This window comes from Anomaloglossus baeobatrachus, chromosome 4, assembly GCF_048569485.1.
Source record: "Anomaloglossus baeobatrachus isolate aAnoBae1 chromosome 4, aAnoBae1.hap1, whole genome shotgun sequence".
In the NCBI taxonomy this organism is placed as follows: domain Eukaryota; kingdom Metazoa; phylum Chordata; class Amphibia; order Anura; family Aromobatidae; genus Anomaloglossus; species Anomaloglossus baeobatrachus.
In genome coordinates, this window is record NC_134356.1 from 392,200,548 (window position 1) to 392,219,211 (window position 18,664).

The following is an 18,664-nucleotide window of genomic DNA, read 5'->3' on the forward strand; positions in this document are numbered from 1 at the left end:
GTAATTATTCTAATTTTCTAAGATAACTTTTGAGTTTTCATTTGGCTGTAAGACATAATCATGAACATTAACAGAAATAAACACTTGAAATAGATCACTCTGTTTGTAATGACTTTATATATGTGTTTCCCTTTTTGTATTGAATTACTGAAATAAATTAAGCTTTTGATGATATTCTATTTTATTGAGATGTTTTTATTATCTTCAATGTGTCCTCCTTTACTATTTTGAGCACATAATGTACTTCTCAGTTTTCTGCTGCACATTCTATCTTTTAATTTGTAAGCTTTAGAATTGGTACTATTTTTTTACTTTTTTTTTCCATGTGAAGATAAATCACTGTTTTGTGGATATTTTGTCATTACAGGCAATTTCCTGCCATTACGCTAGCTCAGATTGTTACTACATAGATGTCAAGGGAACAAGTCAGGAAAGCATTGAGAAAGAGGTTGTGGAACTTGCAATGAAACGTTATGGAATGGAATCTGAAATATCCTTAAGGGTATGACATTACTGTTACCGTTTGTTTTAAAGGGCTGATAGGGGTTAATGGAGCACACCGTCTCATTGCAAATAACATGCTGTCACTATGTAGTCCCAGGGGAAAGAGCTTAGAGCTCATCACAAGATTTTAAAGGTTTAATTTTGTAAAGATTCTCTATGGAAAGCACACAAATTAACCTCCTCCTATAACAAACGATCTCTTTACGTACCACCTAAGTGAGGTTGCTGCTATATAAGTCAGTGTACCACCTTGTAACAAGCAAAATCAGGGATGTTAAGGCAGAAACTCATTGGCAGACAGCCTGATTCAGTCTCTGCCCATCATCACCACTGTACAGCAGTGTACAACTACCTGGAAGCAATGTGGGGAAAGAACTGCTTCTCCTTAAAGGGACCAGCTGATGGAGTCATATAGGCAATGTTCCCTGAAAGAAAAAGTTGTATACTTTTCTCCCTTAACACTAGAACTACTGAGGTAGTCATTTTGACTACTTTGCACCATGTACAGTTAGGTCCAGAAATATTTGGACAGTGACATAATTTTCGCGAATTGGGCTCTGCATGCCACCACATTGGATTTGAAATGAAATCTCTACAACAGAATTCAAGTGCAGATTGTAACGTTTAATTTGAAGGTTTGAACAAAAATATCTGATAGAAATTGTAGGAATTGTACACATTTCTTTACAAACACTCCACATTTTAGGAGGTCAAAAGTAATTGGACAAATAAACCAAACCCAAACCAAATATTTTTATTTTCAATATTTTGTTGTGAATCCTTTGGAGGCAATCACTGCCTTAAGTCTGGAACCCATGGACATTACCAAACGCTGGGTTTCCTCCTTCTTAATGCTTTGCCAGGCCTTTACAGCCGCAGCCTTCAGGTCTTGCTTGTTTGTGGGTCTTTCTGTCTTAAGTCTGGATTTGAGCAAGTGAAATGCATGCTCAATTGGGTTAAGATCTGGTGATTGACTTGGCCATTGCAGAATGTTCCACTTTTTTGCACTCATGAACTCCTGGGTAGCTTTGGCTGTATGCTTGGGGTCATTATCCATCTGTACTATGAAGCGCCGTCCGATCAACTTTGCGGCAATTGGCTGAATCTGGGCTGAAAGTATATCCTGGTACACTTCAGAATTCATCCGGCTACTCTTGACTGCTGTTATGTCATCAATAAACACAAGTGACCCAGTGCCATTGAAAGCCATGCATGCCCATGCCATCACGTTGCCTCCACCATGTTTTACAGAGGATGTGGTGTGCCTTGGATCATGTGCCGTTCCCTTTCTTCTCCAAACTTTTTTTCTTCCCATCATTCTGGTACAGGTTGATCTTTGTCTCATCTATCCATAGAATACTTTTCCAGAACTGAGCTGGCTTCATGAGGTGTTTTTCAGCAAATTTAACTCTGGCCTGTCTATTTTTGGAATTGATGAATGGTTTGCATCTAGATGTGAACCCTTTGTATTTACTTTCATGGAGTCTTCTCTTTACTGTTGACTTAGAGACAGATACACCTACTTCACTGAGAGTGTTCTGGACTTCAGTTGTTGATGTGAACAGGTTCTTCTTCACCAAAGAAAGTATGTGGCGATCATCCACCACTGTTGTCATCCGTGGACGCCCAGGCCTTTTTGAGTTCCCAAGCTCACCAGTCAATTCCTTTTTTCTCAGAATGTACCCGACTGTTGATTTTGCTACTCCAAGCATGTCTGCTATCTCTCTGATGGATTTTTTCTTTTTTTCAGCCTCAGGATGTTCTGCTTCACCTCAATTGAGAGTTCCTTAGACCGCATGTTGTCTGGTCACAGCAACAGCTTCCAAATGCAAAACCACACACCTGTAATCAACCCCAGACCTTTTAACTACTTCATTGATTACAGGTTAACGAGGGAGACGCCTTCAGAGTTAATTGCAGCCCTTAGAGTCCCTTGTCCAATTACTTTTGGTCCCTTGAAAAAGAGGAGGCTATGCATTACAGAGCTATGATTCCTAAACCCTTTCTCCGATTTGGATGTGAAAACTCTCATATTGCAGCTGGGAGTGTGCACTTTCAGCCCATATTATATATATAATTGTATTTCTGAACATGTTTTTGTAAACAGCTAAAATAACAAAACTTGTGTCACTGTCCAAATATTTCTGGACCTAACTGTATTTCTATATAGGTGTCACGAGTCCAGTAGTTCTAGTGTTAAAGCATTGCCTGTAAGACAGCATACTCAGTTGAGCTCTTTAAAGAACCGTACTGCAATGTGTTAATGCACCACTCCAGCATTTTTTTTCTTTTTTCTTTCACTGCTGGAGTGGTGCCTCTAATCTAAATCCTCTGGCCGCCAGCGTCTTCATCTGTTATCGCCATCACTCCTGTCGGTCTTCGCTCCAGTGTTTCATTGAGTGAGCTGGAGGTCACAAATCTCTTAGGGTATGTGCCCACGATGAGTACTTCCTGCGTTCAGAACGCAGCGAGTCCTGACCAGGGGGGCCGCGCATCTCCTCTGCAGGAGAAAGCAGGAGACTGCAGCTGTCAGTACCCACGATCAGGGTTCAGTGCGAACAATTGACATGCTGTGGTCTGGAAAGACGCTCCGCAGGTCAGTGCTTGCTGCAGAAAAAACAAGCACAGTGGGCCAGAGATTTCTAGGAATCCTGTCCACTATGCTTGTACTGTACACCGCAGCGGTTTGGATGCAGCTGACGTATGCTGCGTCCAAACCGCTGCAAATACTGATCATGGGCATGCACTGTATCTCATTGTCTTACATTGAGAGCTTGTGACATAACTTCTGACTTCCAGTCAGTCTGTAGTTACGGTCACAAGATGGCGACGCAGGATCAGGTTGATGCAGAAGTAAGGTGAAGACAATTGTCCCCGTTTCTAATCTATCTGATGGGTATGTAGAAGACATCTATTATTTCTCCTTTCCATGGGCCTCCTGATGAACCGCTATCCTGAGGAGAAATGTGTTGAGGTGCAGTCTGTGGATGGTGATTTACAACAGACTCATGCTGTCAATGTGAAATATTTATTTTCCAAAGTGTCCTTTTTTGTTTATATATACTTGAGTATCAGCCTTGTGTATTTGTTTGACACATCAAAGAAGTTATTTGAATCAATATTCAGAGAGGTTATTTCTGTATATCATTGAAGAAAAAACAAAAAGCAGCACCAAATGTGCACTACAGCACTAAACATTCCAAACTGTACTTATTTTAAAAATTTTTGAGATTTTTGGCAAAAAATTGCAATTTCTTGAGCTGCTTCGCCACGTCACGGCAAATCTCATTTGAAGCAGTCCTACACTAAAATATTTTTATAAAATGTGCCATACGGCCTCACATATGAATAGTAGAACTGCTCTTCGCAGCACTCACCTGGTCTATTTCAAAATTTTTTTAAAATAAGTACAGTTTGGAATGTTTAGTGCTGTAGTGCACATTTGGTGCTGCTTTTTGTTTTTTCTTCATTGAATTGGTCGGTGGTTGACCTCCACCTTGCTTTGCACCCCAATTTGGGATGTATTCCATCTGTCTAGATTTTGGCGGTTGGTGACTGTTCACATTGAGTCATCAGGCTTTGTCCACAGGCTATTTACTTCATGCAGCATTTGCTTGGACCTGTCCCGCCCACAGCCATGACTCAGTCATGGGTACGGGATTGAAATAGACCAGGTGAGTGCTGCTAGGAGCAGTTCTACTATTCATATGTGAGGCCGTATGGCACATTTTATAAAAATATTTTAGTGTAGGACTGCTTCAAATGAGATTTGCCGTGACGTGGCGAAGCAGCTCAAGAAATTGCAATTTTTTGCCAAAAATCTCAAAATTTTTAAAATAAGTACAGTTTGGAATGTTTAGTGCTGTAGTGCACATTTGGTGCTGCTTTTTGTTTTTTCTGTATATCATGTTGGAGATCTGTTCAGTTAATTGAATATATTGTATGAGGAACATGTAGGGCATCCTTGGGACAGTTGTCTGTGAGCGAGCACGCCATTTACGTTTATCTATAGGGTGCAAACTGCCATGGTAGGTCGAACCATTAATAGTGATTGATAGGGCACATTATCAGTTTATTTAAAATGCTTAGCGTATTTCAGTTACCATAGAAACATCTGACTAATAGGTCAGTTAAGCAGCAAACTATGAGAAAACTAAAGTTGGTGTCGGTCTCAAAACTTTTGGCCATGACTGTGTATTCTGACATACAGTATGTTGCTAGTGTTTGCATTTACAACAGGCAGAACTGTGAATACAGCGCTGGACTAGAATAACTTTGTCAACTGTTAATCTAGCACTATCTAGTGGCCCTTGATGTGTTAGCAATACTAATACCATATTTCTCTGAAAATAAGATGGCTATTATTTTTTTATCTGAAAGATGGCCTAAGGCTTTTTTCCAGGGATGTCAATTTTTATTCCATGAACAATCCACATTTATTCGGAACAGGAAAATCAACATTTATTCAAATATAATCATATTGCATTCTGGATCATCAACATAATTCTCCAAACCATGTGTGTAATATGTGTGTCTATCTAATTATATATCTTTAATCTATCCTTTATTTATATATCTCTTAACTATCATCCATCCATCCACACACACACTGCACACACATACCAGCCTGTCCCCTCTTCAGTTTTAGATTCTTGCAATGAAGAGACCTTTTGGTGACAACCTAATAACTTGCTGTCACAAAGGTCATGAAGCAGTGTTATCAGGATATAGTAGAATGGGGGTTTTCTGACATCAGTGTGAGGGTGAACTATACATCCTCATTTGAATGAAAAGAAACACTATAGCAGGAGATCCTGAAAACCCCCCACTGTTGACAGACCTAAAAAAAGCTAGAAGGCCATTTGCTAAAATGTAGTAAGACAAAATCCTTCTGGGAAAGCTTCTTGTGGACAGATGAGACCAATGATAGTGGTTTGGTAAATCATATCATTTTACTGTTTACTGAAAACTGAATGAGGCCTACGAAGAAAAGAACACCAAACCGCCACTAGATTTGACTGTAGTTCCTAAAGGGTGCTTTACACGCTGCGACATCGCTAACGATATATTGTCGGGGTCACGTCGTTAGTGATGCACATCCGGCGTTGTTAGCGACTAGTGATGGGTAGCTCCTGAACGAGCCGGCTCTAAGAGCCGGCTCTTCATAGTGAATCATATGTGTCGGCTCCTGGCAGGGAGCCAATTGAAATGTAAACGGCTCTTTGCCAGTTCCCTTCCACAGTCAGTCCCCTCTTGCCCCGCCCCTCCCCTCTTGCCCCGCCCCTCTCGGCCCCTCCCTCCCGGCAGTAGTCACTCTGATCTTATCCAGGAGACTGAGAATGCTCCTCCTGCTGCCGCACATAGCACTGACTCACAGCCCCGCCCCCTCCAATCTGTGACAAGCAAGCAGCAGTCAGGCACTTTATTAAAGGAACACTGACATCTGGATTTAGCCTGATTATAGTTATTTACCGCCAGTTTGTAAATCCTCGCTGAGCGCGGGAGAAACAGCGGATGTAAATGTGCGTCCCTTGTTCTCTCCCATTCACTTGAATGGAAGAGAACAAATGATCCGCGATGCTGGATGGAGCATCACTGGATCGCAGGCTCGGGTGCTGCATCGACTGTGTAAATGCACCATTAGCTAGTGCAACTTGGAATGGTTCTGTTGTTGCTGGTATGTGAATAACCTCCCAGCAGCCCCTGTTACATGATAGCAGTGCCAATCTGAGGGACCAACTTCATGCACAGAACTAGTCCTATACCAGGCAGTGCAGCCTCTCACATCACATCCCATTCTGCATACAATTGCCAGTAGTGTTGAGCTAATTGAATTGCACTTGTTTGATTTCTGCACTTTTTTTTATCAAACATTGTGTTTGTTAAAGTTTTTACAGCAAATAATATAAAATCTGGTTATTCTGGAAACTATTCTGTTTTATGTCATAAATTGGCACATGTGTAGATTTTTACTAAAAGGTATACAATCATGGGTTAAAACATACCAGAATTGGGCTTCAAATTTAAAGCCAAAGGTAATAGGAAATGAAGAGCCGTTTTCGGAGCCAAAAGAGCCGACTCTTTTTGGTGAGCCGATCCAAAAGAGCCGGCTCACCAAAAAATCGCATTTTACCCATCACTATTAGCGACATCGCAGCATGTAACACCAAGGAGCGATGATCAACGAGCGCAAAAACGTGAAAAATCGTTGCTCGTTGACACGTCGCTCCTTTTCCAAATATCGTTGCTGCTGCAGGTATGATGTTGTTCGTCGTTCCTGCGGCAGCACACATCGCTATGTGTGACACCGCAGGAACGACGAACATCTCCTTACCTGTGTCCACCAGCAATGAGGAAGGAAGGAGGTGGGTGGCATGTTCCGGCCGCTCATCTCCGCTCCGCCTCTGCTATTGGACGGCTGCCGTGTGATGCCGCATGAACCGCCCCCCCTTAGAAAGGCGGATCGCCGGCCAGAGCGACGTCGCAGGGAAGGTAAGTCCGTGTGACAGGTGTAAGTGATGTTGTGCGCCACGGGCAGTGATTTGCCCGTGACGCACAACCGACGGGGCGGGTATGCTCGCTAGCGATATCTGTACCGATATCGCAGCGTGTAAAGTACCCTCAAGATGTTTTGTGGTTATATTGCTGTCTCTGGCACTGGGTATCTTGACTGTGTGCAAGGTATCATGAAATCTGAAGATTACCAAAGGATTTGAGGTCATAGTTTGCAAAATTTATTGATGGTTACAGGAAGCGATTGATTATTTATTCCAAAGGATGTGCAACCAAATATTAAGTTGAGGGTGACAACAATTTTGTCTGGCCCATTTTTGGAATTGTGTTACATCATGTCCAATCTGCATATTTTTTCTTTTTTTTTTTTCTTTCTGTGTTGTTCCAATACACACAAGGGAAATAAACATCTGCTAACACTTTCGGCCATGACTGTATGTGTTCATATTTCAGGCTGTAACTTGGGACCAGCAAACGTGTTGTGTATATAAAAGCTAAATAATGTATGTAATATAATTTATCCTGCAAATTACAAATTGCTTTGTATAGATTACTCTTGCCTCCATTAAAGCCCATGTAAATGGTCTTGGGTTTGTTGTTTTTTGGTTTTTTTTTTATTTTATTTTTAGCAATGCATTGGAGGTACTATACAAATGGATTCCAAGTGTCATATTAATTTCATTTTGCTGCTGTAACATGTCAGTTTTACATTTTCTTGTCTTACTGACTTTTTCTTTTTTCATCAGGATGCATGGATGGCTAAAGCACGTGTTGTGCACGGAGAGAGAATCAACCTGTAACTGATGTCCTGATTTCCATGTAACCCGGAGAAGAGCTCGTCCTTTATAACGCTTCCGTTGTCCTCAAGCTCTATAATGAAATGATTTCTTGTTTAATTAAGGGTACTAGCACTTATTGGAAGGAAATAAGATGTGTTTTCTAATTATTGAGCGGGCCTGGATAGACTAACAGTAGTGAATATTAAATACTGTTGCACGAACACCATAATACACTTTTTTTTTTTTTTTTTTCCCTTGATTGTATTGTCCAGGCACAGTAGTTATCTTCAATTCTAAATTTGAACTTCTACAGATAAAACAATTTGCAAGAAACTTTAAAGCACTTAATATTTTTCAGAAACTTATTACCACTGTTCTATTACTTTCTTGTTTTAACCAATGAACATGTAATGTTTATGACCTATTTTATGCCTTAAATAAAACAGAATATGTTCTGATATTTCTTTTTTTTTGTTCTACTTAATATTTTTAATCTTACCACCAACATTTGTCTGTTATTACCACATTTGTCATTAGATCTTACCGTGAGTGGTATAACTAAGCTCCAGCAGGACCACTGTGCAAAATGTGCAACCTTCCCCTGTTTTGGTTGTCTACTATGGCCTAAAGCGGGGGGGGGGGGGGGTTTGGGGGGGTACCCTTCCTTTTTTTTGCCAAACAATTAATTAAAGGGAACCTGTCAGGTCCAATATGCATCCAGAACCACGAGCGGTTCTGGGTGCATATTGCTAATCCCTGCCTAAGCGTCCCTGCATCTGGTAGCATAGCTAAAGAGATCTTTAGAAAAAGTATTTCTCAAGATCTTTTATCGAATGTTAATGAGTGCGGGGACTAGTCCGAAGGGCATAGCTTCCCTTGCTAGTCGGCCCCAGCAGCATGTTAGCATGCCCCTGTGGGTGTGCTAACGTGCTACTGAATGCGCAGCGTCAGAAGATGATCTCACTCGCCTCTCCGCTGCCATCGACTCCCGACGCTGGATTTAGGCTCAGTGCGTATGACCCTGGAATTTCGGTCATGCGCACTATGAAGCTGGGTGTACGCCTCCCGCCTTCAAACTGACTTAGTGCGCATGACCGATAGTCATTCGGGACAGGAGGGTGAGAGTCAGCGCAGTAGAGACGACCAGGAAAGGCACATCTGAGGGGTGTATCGGTATTTACCTGAGCTGCCCAGGATCGGCGGGAGCCCATCACTGTGGATCCCAGCATACTGCGGGTGATTGCCAGCTTACTGTACACCTTTGGAACTGGTACTGTGAGTAAAGACTTTGACTGCAACCCCCAGTATTGTCTACATCCTTCCCGCACCCTCTCATGATCCCCGGGCCTCAAGCTCACCTCAGCTGCGTTATCAACATCTGCCCCGGGGAATACACAGCACAGTGGTGGCCAACATAGCCGCAGTACCACAGGTGGCACCACAAACTTCCACTTTTAACTACAACTCCCATCATCACAATAATCATCCCTTTATTATTGAAAGACATCACCAGGGTCACGGAACCGAGCCGTGCAGACGCAACATCACCGGACTGGTCCGGCCCAGTAACTAGTACCCACAGGCCCTGGAGCTGGGCGTGTCATATACATTACATAGACACTGGGACTGCTGAATATACATCACAGGAGACATGGGGGCACATATATATATACACTGGAGTGGCAGGGGATTTTACATCATAGGAGGGGCTGAGTCATCTATACATCACAGGAGAGGCTGTGGCATATACATCACAGGAGACATGGGGACTTCAGTATAGACATCACATGAGAGGCTGGGGGTATATAAATCACAGGAGGGGCTGGGGGTAAATATAAATGACAGGAGACACTGGGGCTACAGTATATAAATCACAGGAGAGCCTGGGGGCATATACATCACAGGAGATGTTGGGAGCATATAGATCACTGTAGAAGCTGGGGGCATATATACACAGGAGACATGGGGTCACATTTACATCACAGGGGGTGCTGGGGGGGCATATGCATCACAGGAGTGACAGGGGCTTATACATCTTAGGAGGGGCTGAGTAATCTATAAATCACTGGAGAGGCTGGGGTCATAGAAATCACAGTAGAGGCTGTGGCATATACATCACAGGAGACATGGGGGCTTCTGTATATACATCACAGGAGAGCCTGGAGCATAGACATCACAGGAGAGGCTAGATGCATATACATCACATGATGGGGTGGGGGTATATACATAAAAGGAGGAGCTGGGGGCATATATACATAACAGGAGACATGAGGCTACAGTATTATATTTATATCAGTATATACATCACAGGAGTGTTTAGAGCATAGACATCACAGAAGTGGCTGGCAGCATATACATCATAGAAGGGGTGGGGGGCATATATATCTCAGGAGAAGCTGGGGGCGTATACATTACAGTAGTCGCTCAGGCATGTACATCACAGGAGACACTGGAACATCTACACATCGCTGGAGAGGCTGGGGGCATACATACATCACAGGAGAGCTTGGAGCATAGACATCACAGGAGGGTGGCACGGACAGCACTGGGGGGGGGGGGGGACAGCACCAGGAGGCTTGTACAGCACTGGGGATGGTGATGCTGCAGCTCCTTTACCTCTGTAGAATGGGAGCGTATCACACACTAACCCGCCCATAAAGTACATCCTTATGTTGGACCAATGGTATGTGCATGCAACTTTCAGTAGTGAATGCTGCATGCACATTATCGCTGTGCACATGGGGGATTAAAGAGCCAGCAAGACGTGGCTGCCTGCTCAAGCACTGCGGTCCCCGTGAATTTGACCCTTAGCCACAGAAAAGGATTATGGATTTTGTTGTGTGTTTAGGATCATTATCCATTTGTAGAAGCCATCCTCTTTTCAACTTCAGCTTTTTTACAGATGGTGTTATGTTTGCATCAAGAATTTGTTGAAATTTCGTTGAATCCATTCTCCCCTGTACCCGTAAAATGTTCCCCATGCCATTGGCTGCAACACAAGCCCAAAGCATTATTGATCCACCCTCATGCTTACCGGTTAGCAAGATATTCTTTTCTTGAAATTCTGTGCCCTTTTTCCTCCACACATACCTAGTGACCAAGGAGTTCTAGTTTAACCTTCTCAGTCCACTTGTTTTCAAAATGCTTGAGGCTTGCTTAGGGCTGCTTCTCACTTGCGAGTTTCTCGCAGTAGAGCAATGCGAGAAAAACTCGCATTGGAATCGGACACATGTTAGTGAATGATTCAGCTCTCATCTGCGATTTTTTTTTTTCTCAGTCCAAATCTGACTAAGAAAATAATCGCAGCATGCTGCTTTTTTGCGAGTTTCTCGCACCATTTGTCCCGATGATTTCCTATGGAAGGGGATTAAAAGTAGGATCACACACGCGCACCAGCGTTCACATTTGCGAGTGTGGCAGTAACTTCGCTCATTAAATATTCAACAGATGAATGTGACATCACATTCCCAAAGGTAAATTAAATGACAGATGTGTAATAGCTTTTATATAATTAAGATGTTGCATGAAACTAGCATCGCCAACGCGACACACACGCGAGCAAAAAGCATCGCACTTGCACCTAACGTGAACTAAAATCAGCCGAGTATTTTTCAGCCCAGTCGGACCGATTTTACTCGCATAGATGTGTTTCCAGCCTTAGATGTTGTTTTGCATACTTCTGATGCTGAATTTTATGGTGCGGACGCAGGAGAGGTTTTCTTCTGATAGCTCTTCCGTAAAGTCCATATTTGTGCAGATGTCTCTGGAGTTGTGATACATTATTCTACTATTCAGTGTCTGCTAAATCTTCCTGAAGGTCTTTTTGCAGTCAAGCAGGGGTTCTGATTTGCCTCTCCAGCATTCCTACGAGCAGTTTTTACAGAAATTTTGCTTGGTCTTCCAGACTTTACCTTTTACCGTCACTGTTCCTGTTAAGTGCCATTTTCTAATTACATTTTTAACTGAGGAAAGGGTAACTTGAAAAGCTTTGCTATATTCTTATAGCCTTCTCCTGCTTTGTAGTATCCACCATTTTCATTTTAAGAGTGCTTGACAGCTGCTTAGAAAAACCTATGGATGCTGTTTTTTCGCACAAGGTTACAGGAGGCTGGATTTTTATAAAGCTGTGAAATTTGCATCCTCTGGTCTTTCTTAACAATGATAGTGAATTAAAATCTGAAATCTTGGTCAAAATTATCTCAACACACAAATCTCCAAGGGTGCCCAAACTTTTGCATAGTCCCATTTTTCCTTTTTGTAATTTTTAAAATGTAAAAGATGAAATTTATTATTTTTTTTGCCTATAATACAAAGGAAATGTCATCTTTTAAAGTTAACAAAAACAAAAATTCCTAAAATCACAATTTTATTCAATATTCTTAATATTAAGGGGCTTAATATTAAGACCCCAGCCTATTAATATTAAGGGATATAAACACACAAACACTCCCCCTTAAAATGGATCCCACAGTGGGGGCAGGGCTTACGGAGGGGGTAAATGACAGTACTGCAGGTCCAGATAAATAGGCCTCAAATGCCTTGCCACTATCCCTAATAAACCACCCTACCTGGCTTCGGAGGTCGGCACCCAACGTAAATGGCTCACCGATGTCTCTCCCTTTTGAGTCCCTGAATCACTCCCTCACCGTATGGGTACCAAACCACCACCAATCCACTAAATAAATACAAAAACTATCATGAACATCTCAGTATGCTGCCAAAATAAATCGCTTGACCACTACTTAGCAAACGGGTCCCTGACCCTGGTGTAACAGTGTTTATTATGCTAATGAGTGTTTTACAAAGAGCCAGAGACGCCACCAGTAACCACCAATAATGTTAAAGTACTTGGTCCATTATACTCTTAAAACAAATAACTATCTAAGATTGCAATTCATGTATAACATATGATAATGTCAGAGATTTTCTAAAATAGCTACTTCCCTTTAGAAGTCTGATATCGTATCTTGGCCTCAACGTGTTTCTCCTGCCTCACAGGTTTATCAGGAGGCCTTAACAGAATACATTACCAGGATGTGGTTCATGCTGAATGTGCTCCTGTTGATAACTTCTGTTCCACCAGTCAGGGCGCCATTGATATATCAGACTTCTAAAGGGAAGTAGCTATTTCTGAACATCTGACATTATCATATGTTATTCATGAATTGGAATCTTAGATACAGCATTACTTGTTTCAAAAATATAATGGACCAACTGCGGCAATCCTTTTTAGTGCCCCTACCTAACGCAAGCGGACATAATTGACCATGTACTCGCCACCTTGCAGTTGAAGATCCATAAAGTAATTTAACCAAAGTTATGAATAGAGATGAGCCACCCCCCTGGCGTTCGAGTTCGGTTCGGTTTATCGAACGGAGGCCCCGTTCGACGAACGTTCAACGAACCGTTCGACGAACCACTCGAACCCCAGTGAAAACAATGGGAGGCAAACACAAACACATAAAAACACATTATACATGTACACATACAGTTAATAAACATTGCCATAACACTTACAGGTCCCCGCGATGCGTCCTGCACTCTGTCTAACACCGCTTTTCCATCCGATAATCGCTGAGTCCTCCCGGTAACCAACACTGATGACCTATCGTGACGTCAAAATAGCATGTGACCAGTCACGTGTCTATATTATCTCATTGGCTACAGACTGGTCACATGGCTAGACGTCATTGCTAGGTCCTGTCAGTGCATCTCTCCGGTACGCGGTGATCGTTCAAGCATCTCCGTGTACTGGCGAAATGCTCTGGCACATGGTCGACTCCACGTTCCTGCATGTGTGCGCTCTTTACAGAGTCAGCCCACATGCAGGGACTAGCTGTCACAGCCGCTAAATAGCGGCACCAGGAATCACGTGATCGGAGCACCGTTGCTATGGTAACCCGCCTGTCAGAGGTGACGTCACCGCTTACAGCACGCAGCCTCTGCTCACTCACTGAGTGAATAGACTGCTCTGAGCAGCAGCGTCTTCCTCCCATGCAGTGCTGTCTGATGTAGCAGAGTTGCATGGGTTGAAGGAGAAAGAAGACAGAAGAGCAGGATCGTGGAGGGCTGACAGAGAGTAATAAACAAACATGGAGTCTCTAAATGTGTCTGTGTATTTCTATTAAAGTATTTTTTTCTCTGTGGTGTTTTTTTGTTGTTTTTTTTTTAACCCTTTATTGGAGATTTTTAATGGCCGGGTCAAACTTGCCTGACCTTAAGAATCTCTGGCTTAATACTAGCTAGTAAAACAAAGCTAGTATTAACTCATTATTACCCAGCAAGCCACCCGGCTTCAGGGCTGCTGGAAGAGTTGGATACAGCGCCAGATGATGGCGCTTCTATGAAAGCGCCATTTTCTGGGGCGGCTGCGGACTGCAATTCGCAGCAGAGGGGGCCAGAAACCTCGGGCTAACCTGTGCTGCGGATTCCAATCCCCAGCTGCCTAGTTGTACCTGGCTGGACACAAAAATGGGACGAAACTCATGTCGATGTTTGTTGTTTTTTTTTTTTTTTTTAAATTTCATGAAATTAAAGGGCTTCCCTATTTTTTTTTTTTTTAGCTCCCAGCCGGGTACAAATGGGCAGCTGGGGGTTGGGGGCAGCCGCACCTCCCGGCTGTACCTGGCTAGCATACAAAAATATGGCGAAGCCCATGTCATTTTTTGGGGGGGGGCAAAAAGCTCCTGCATACAGTCCTGGATGGAGCATGCTGAGCCTTGTAGTTCTGCAGCTGCTGCCTGCTCTTCTCCATACAGACATACAGCAGCTGCAGAACTACAAGGCTCAGCATACTCCATCCAAGACTGTATGCAGGAGGTTTTTTTTGCCCCCCAAAAAAATTACGTGGGCTTCGCCATGTTTTTGTATGCTAGCCAGGTACAGCAGGCAGCTACGGGTGCCCCCAACCCCCAGCTGCCTATTTGTACCCGGCTGGGAACCAAAAATATAGGGAAGCCCTTTTTTTTTTTTTTTTTTAATTCATGAATTTCATGAAATAATTAAAAATAAAATAAAAAAAAAAAAAGACGTGGGCTTCGCCCAATTTTTGTGTCCAGCCAGATACAACTAGGCAGCTGGGGATTGGAATCCGCAGCTCAGGGTGCCCAAGCTTTCTGGGCACTCCTGCTGCGAATTGCAGTCCGCAGCCGCCCCAGAAAATGGCGCTTTCATAGAAGCGCCATCTTCTGGCGCTGTGTCCAACTCTTCCAACTGCCCTGGTGATGGGTGGCTTGCTGGGTAATAATGGGGTTAGGGCTAGCTGTATATTATCAACTGGCCCTAAGCCCAAAATTCATGGTGTCACGCCAATATTAGACATGGCCACCATGAATTTCTAGTACAGCTTAAAAAAAAAAAACACAACACACAGAAATATTTTTATTAGAAATAAAACACAACACAATTAGTGACTCCATCTTTATTGAAATAAAGAACCCCGCGCCGTCCAATCCGGATTCAATGTCATCTCATCGGTTTGCTGGAAGGCAAAGCGATCAGATGATGTGTCAGGTTCAAGGGCCTGAATCACATGACACAGCAGCTGATTGTATAAATGGCTTTTATACAATCAGCTGATGCATCAGTGCAAAAAAAAAAAAAAACAACCTAAAAACTACACACTTCTGTGCAGACTCCTGTCCGACAGCATCAGCTGATAGTTTAGCCGGCCGGGCGGTAAAAAGCCGGCCTCACCGCTCGACTTATAGTGTCAGCTGATTCCGTCAGGTGACCGCGTCAGCTGATCATCGCAAGGTCTGAGAGAGAGATAAACTTTCACACAAAATCCTATCCATCAAACCAGCAAGGGGTCAACCGGGCAGTGAATGACTTTAACAACATCCTGTATACCATGGCAGAGCTAGCAGGCCTCAGAAGGACCAACTCCAAGAGACCTACAATTAAACAAGGGCAAAAATGGTTTGACAAAGAATGCAAGGCACTGCGCAACTCCCTAAGGGTAGCCTCAAATCAAAAACAGAGACCCCGACAACAAGGACCTAAGAGTGGTCCATGACACCCTACAGAGGCAATACAAGCAAAACCTCAAGAAGAAAAAACAAAAGCACATCTCCCACAAACTGCAGCAGCTCGAAGACTCCCTCCAGGACAACTCATTCTGGGAGTCATGGAGCCATATCGGTAAAAATCCCAAGCAAAGCACCCTACACATTCAAAATGGCAACATCTGGCACAGCTACTTTAAGGGCCTCTACAAGAATATCCCATAAGAAGACCTAACCCTAGACCAGGACCATCTAATGACTAAACTCAGGGACATGGAGGAGACAATCAAGGACTTTCAAAATCCTCTGGACATACCAATCAGTGTGCTGGAAATAAAAGACAAAATCAAATTTATGAAATGCAAGAAGGCCGCGGGCAGTGACGGCATCCTGCCAGAGATGATCAAATACAGTTCCCCAGATTTACATGCAACACTGGCAAAACTATTCACCCACGTCCTGTGTGCCGGCTACTTCCCTCAAAGCTGGAATCAAGGTCTAATAACGCCCATCTACAAGAATGGAGACCGACATGATTCAGCAAACTACAGAGGGATCTGTGTCATTAATAAAAGGATTATCGCCTTCCTCAGCCAGGGTGACAGCCTCAGCAGAAGCCAAGCTGGGTTCATGCCAAACCACCGCACCACCGATCACATCTATACCCCGCATAGCCTCATCAAGACCCACGTACGCAGCAAAAAACAGGGGAAAATATATGCATGCTTCGTGGACTTCAAAAAGGCATTTGCGTGGCACCCTGGCCTGTTCATGAAACTTCTGGAGAGCAGAATAGGTGGCAGAACCTATGACGTAATCAAGAGCTTATACACTGAGAACCGGTGCAGCGTGAAGGTGAACGGGAAGAGGACGGCTTTCTTCCGACAGGGCCGTTGGGTCAGACAGGGCTGCAGCCTGAGCCCAACTCTATTCAATATATATTTGTATTTAATGTAGTTTCCTCCTTAATAAATAATGATCGCAAGCAGTTTTTGTACAGATCTGCGATTTTTCTTAATGGCACTATCATTGCCTATTTTCATGGATATTTTCATATGTGGTTCATGTAGTTTAATAAAATTTTCTGATAACTGGTATAATATAAACAATTAAAGTACCGTATTTTTCGCTTTATAAGACGCACCGGATTATAAGATGCACCCCCAAATTTGGTGAAGGAATAGAGATTTTTTTTTAATAAATGGGGTCTGTCTTATAATGCCAGTGTCCGTCTAACAAATCATATAGGGTATATGTCCCTTATAGCCCCCCCATCCTAAAATTAGCCCCCTTAATCTGGATATGGCAACCTTATATTGAATATAGCCCCCTTGTGCTGGCACACACCCCCTGTGGCTGCCACACACTGCCCCCTTGTGGCTGCTACACACGGCCTCCCCTGTGGCTGACACACACGGCCCCCCCCCTGTGGCTGACACACACAGCCCCCCCCTGTGGCTGACACACACGGCCTTCCCCTGTGGCTGCCACACACGCCCCCCCTGTGGCTGCCACACACGGCCCCCCCTGTGGCTGCCACACACGGCCCCCCTGTGGCTGACACACATGGCCCCCCTGTGGCTGACACACACGGCCCCCCCTGTGGCTGACACACACGGCCCCCCTGTGGCTGACACACACGGCCCCCTGTGTTAGATATCGCCCCCAGGCTGCTGCTTTTAGTAAAATAAACTCTTTCCTTACCTTCTCCAGCACTGTGCTCCCTCGTGTCCCCCTCCTCAGGGTTGAGCTCCTGCCTGCATTTCCTGGTTCACGGTCCGGTCATGTGATCAGCACAGCAGAGTGAAATCTCTGCATGCCTGATCACAGCACCAGAAGGGAGACACGCTGGAGGGGGTAAGTAAAGAGTTTTTTATTTTACTATGGGCAGCAGCATGGGGGCCATAGCTAACACAGGGGTGCATGTGCGATCAAAGGGGCGCAGGCAGGTATAATATGCTCCCCCAGCCCATCGCCGCGGTGCGGTTTCAGCACCACAGCTATGGACAGCGGCTTTGCATATTATATGAGCGGGAGCAGGAGATCAAGGATTCCCTCCCTCAGCTTCACCAGCCCCCCCAGCACCGCTCCAGAGCGGCCCCCACCTCCCCTGGACCCTGCAGTATATAATCCGTATATTCGGTTTATAAGACGCACCCCCTACTTTCCCCAAAAATTTGGGGGAACAAAAGTGCGTCTTATAAAGCGAAAAATATGGTAAATAGTTAATAGTGGGGAACATTAAATAATGTATAAGGACAGTTTATATAAAATGATCCCAATTTATGGGTTATGTACATATAGAATGACAGAACTGTATGATAAAATATGAGCCACATGAAATAGTTATGAAAATGAATAAAACCGCAGATCTACCAATATTATTCATCCCTACCCAGGCTATGGATAATTTTTAAATTCTCCCTTCCTGTATATATTCTACTTTATTCATTTGTATCTCTTTGGTTTTTAACATGCTACAATTCTGGCAGGGAACACACACATGCTAGTGATTAGCATGGGTGTGAGTGTTTCCTTTAAAACAACCGACATTCTAATCCTCACTTGAACAAGACTAAACACCCTGTCACACACAGAGATAAATCTGCGAAAGATCTGTGGTTGCAGTGAAATTGTGGACAATCAGTTCCAGGTTTGTGGCTGTGTACAAATGGAACAATATGTCCATGATTTCACTGCAACCACAGATCTGCCAAAGATTTATCTCTGTGTGTGACAGGGCCTTAAGACTATGTGTCGAAATGCGTAGTTCAATGAGGTATACTCCTATCCCATTTTTCTGCCAAATCGCTGTATTTTAATGGAAATTTTCAAATAAATTTTGGACTTTTATTATACCCC

General features: G+C 43.6%; 1 protein-coding gene across 1 annotated transcript in view; it reads left to right on the forward strand.

Annotated features, from left to right (window-relative positions):
• The window catches only part of PHYH (phytanoyl-CoA 2-hydroxylase), a 63,741-nt gene extending 55,485 nt beyond the window's left edge, over positions 1-8,256 (forward strand). Inside the window, exons 8-9 of the mRNA XM_075342587.1 lie at positions 368-502; positions 7,764-8,256. Of these exons, the coding sequence (XP_075198702.1) occupies positions 368-502; positions 7,764-7,817 (189 nt within the window). The 3' untranslated portion in view covers positions 7,818-8,256. The remainder of the gene's footprint in view (positions 1-367; positions 503-7,763) is intronic.
• Positions 8,257-18,664: the final 10,408 nt, after the last annotated feature.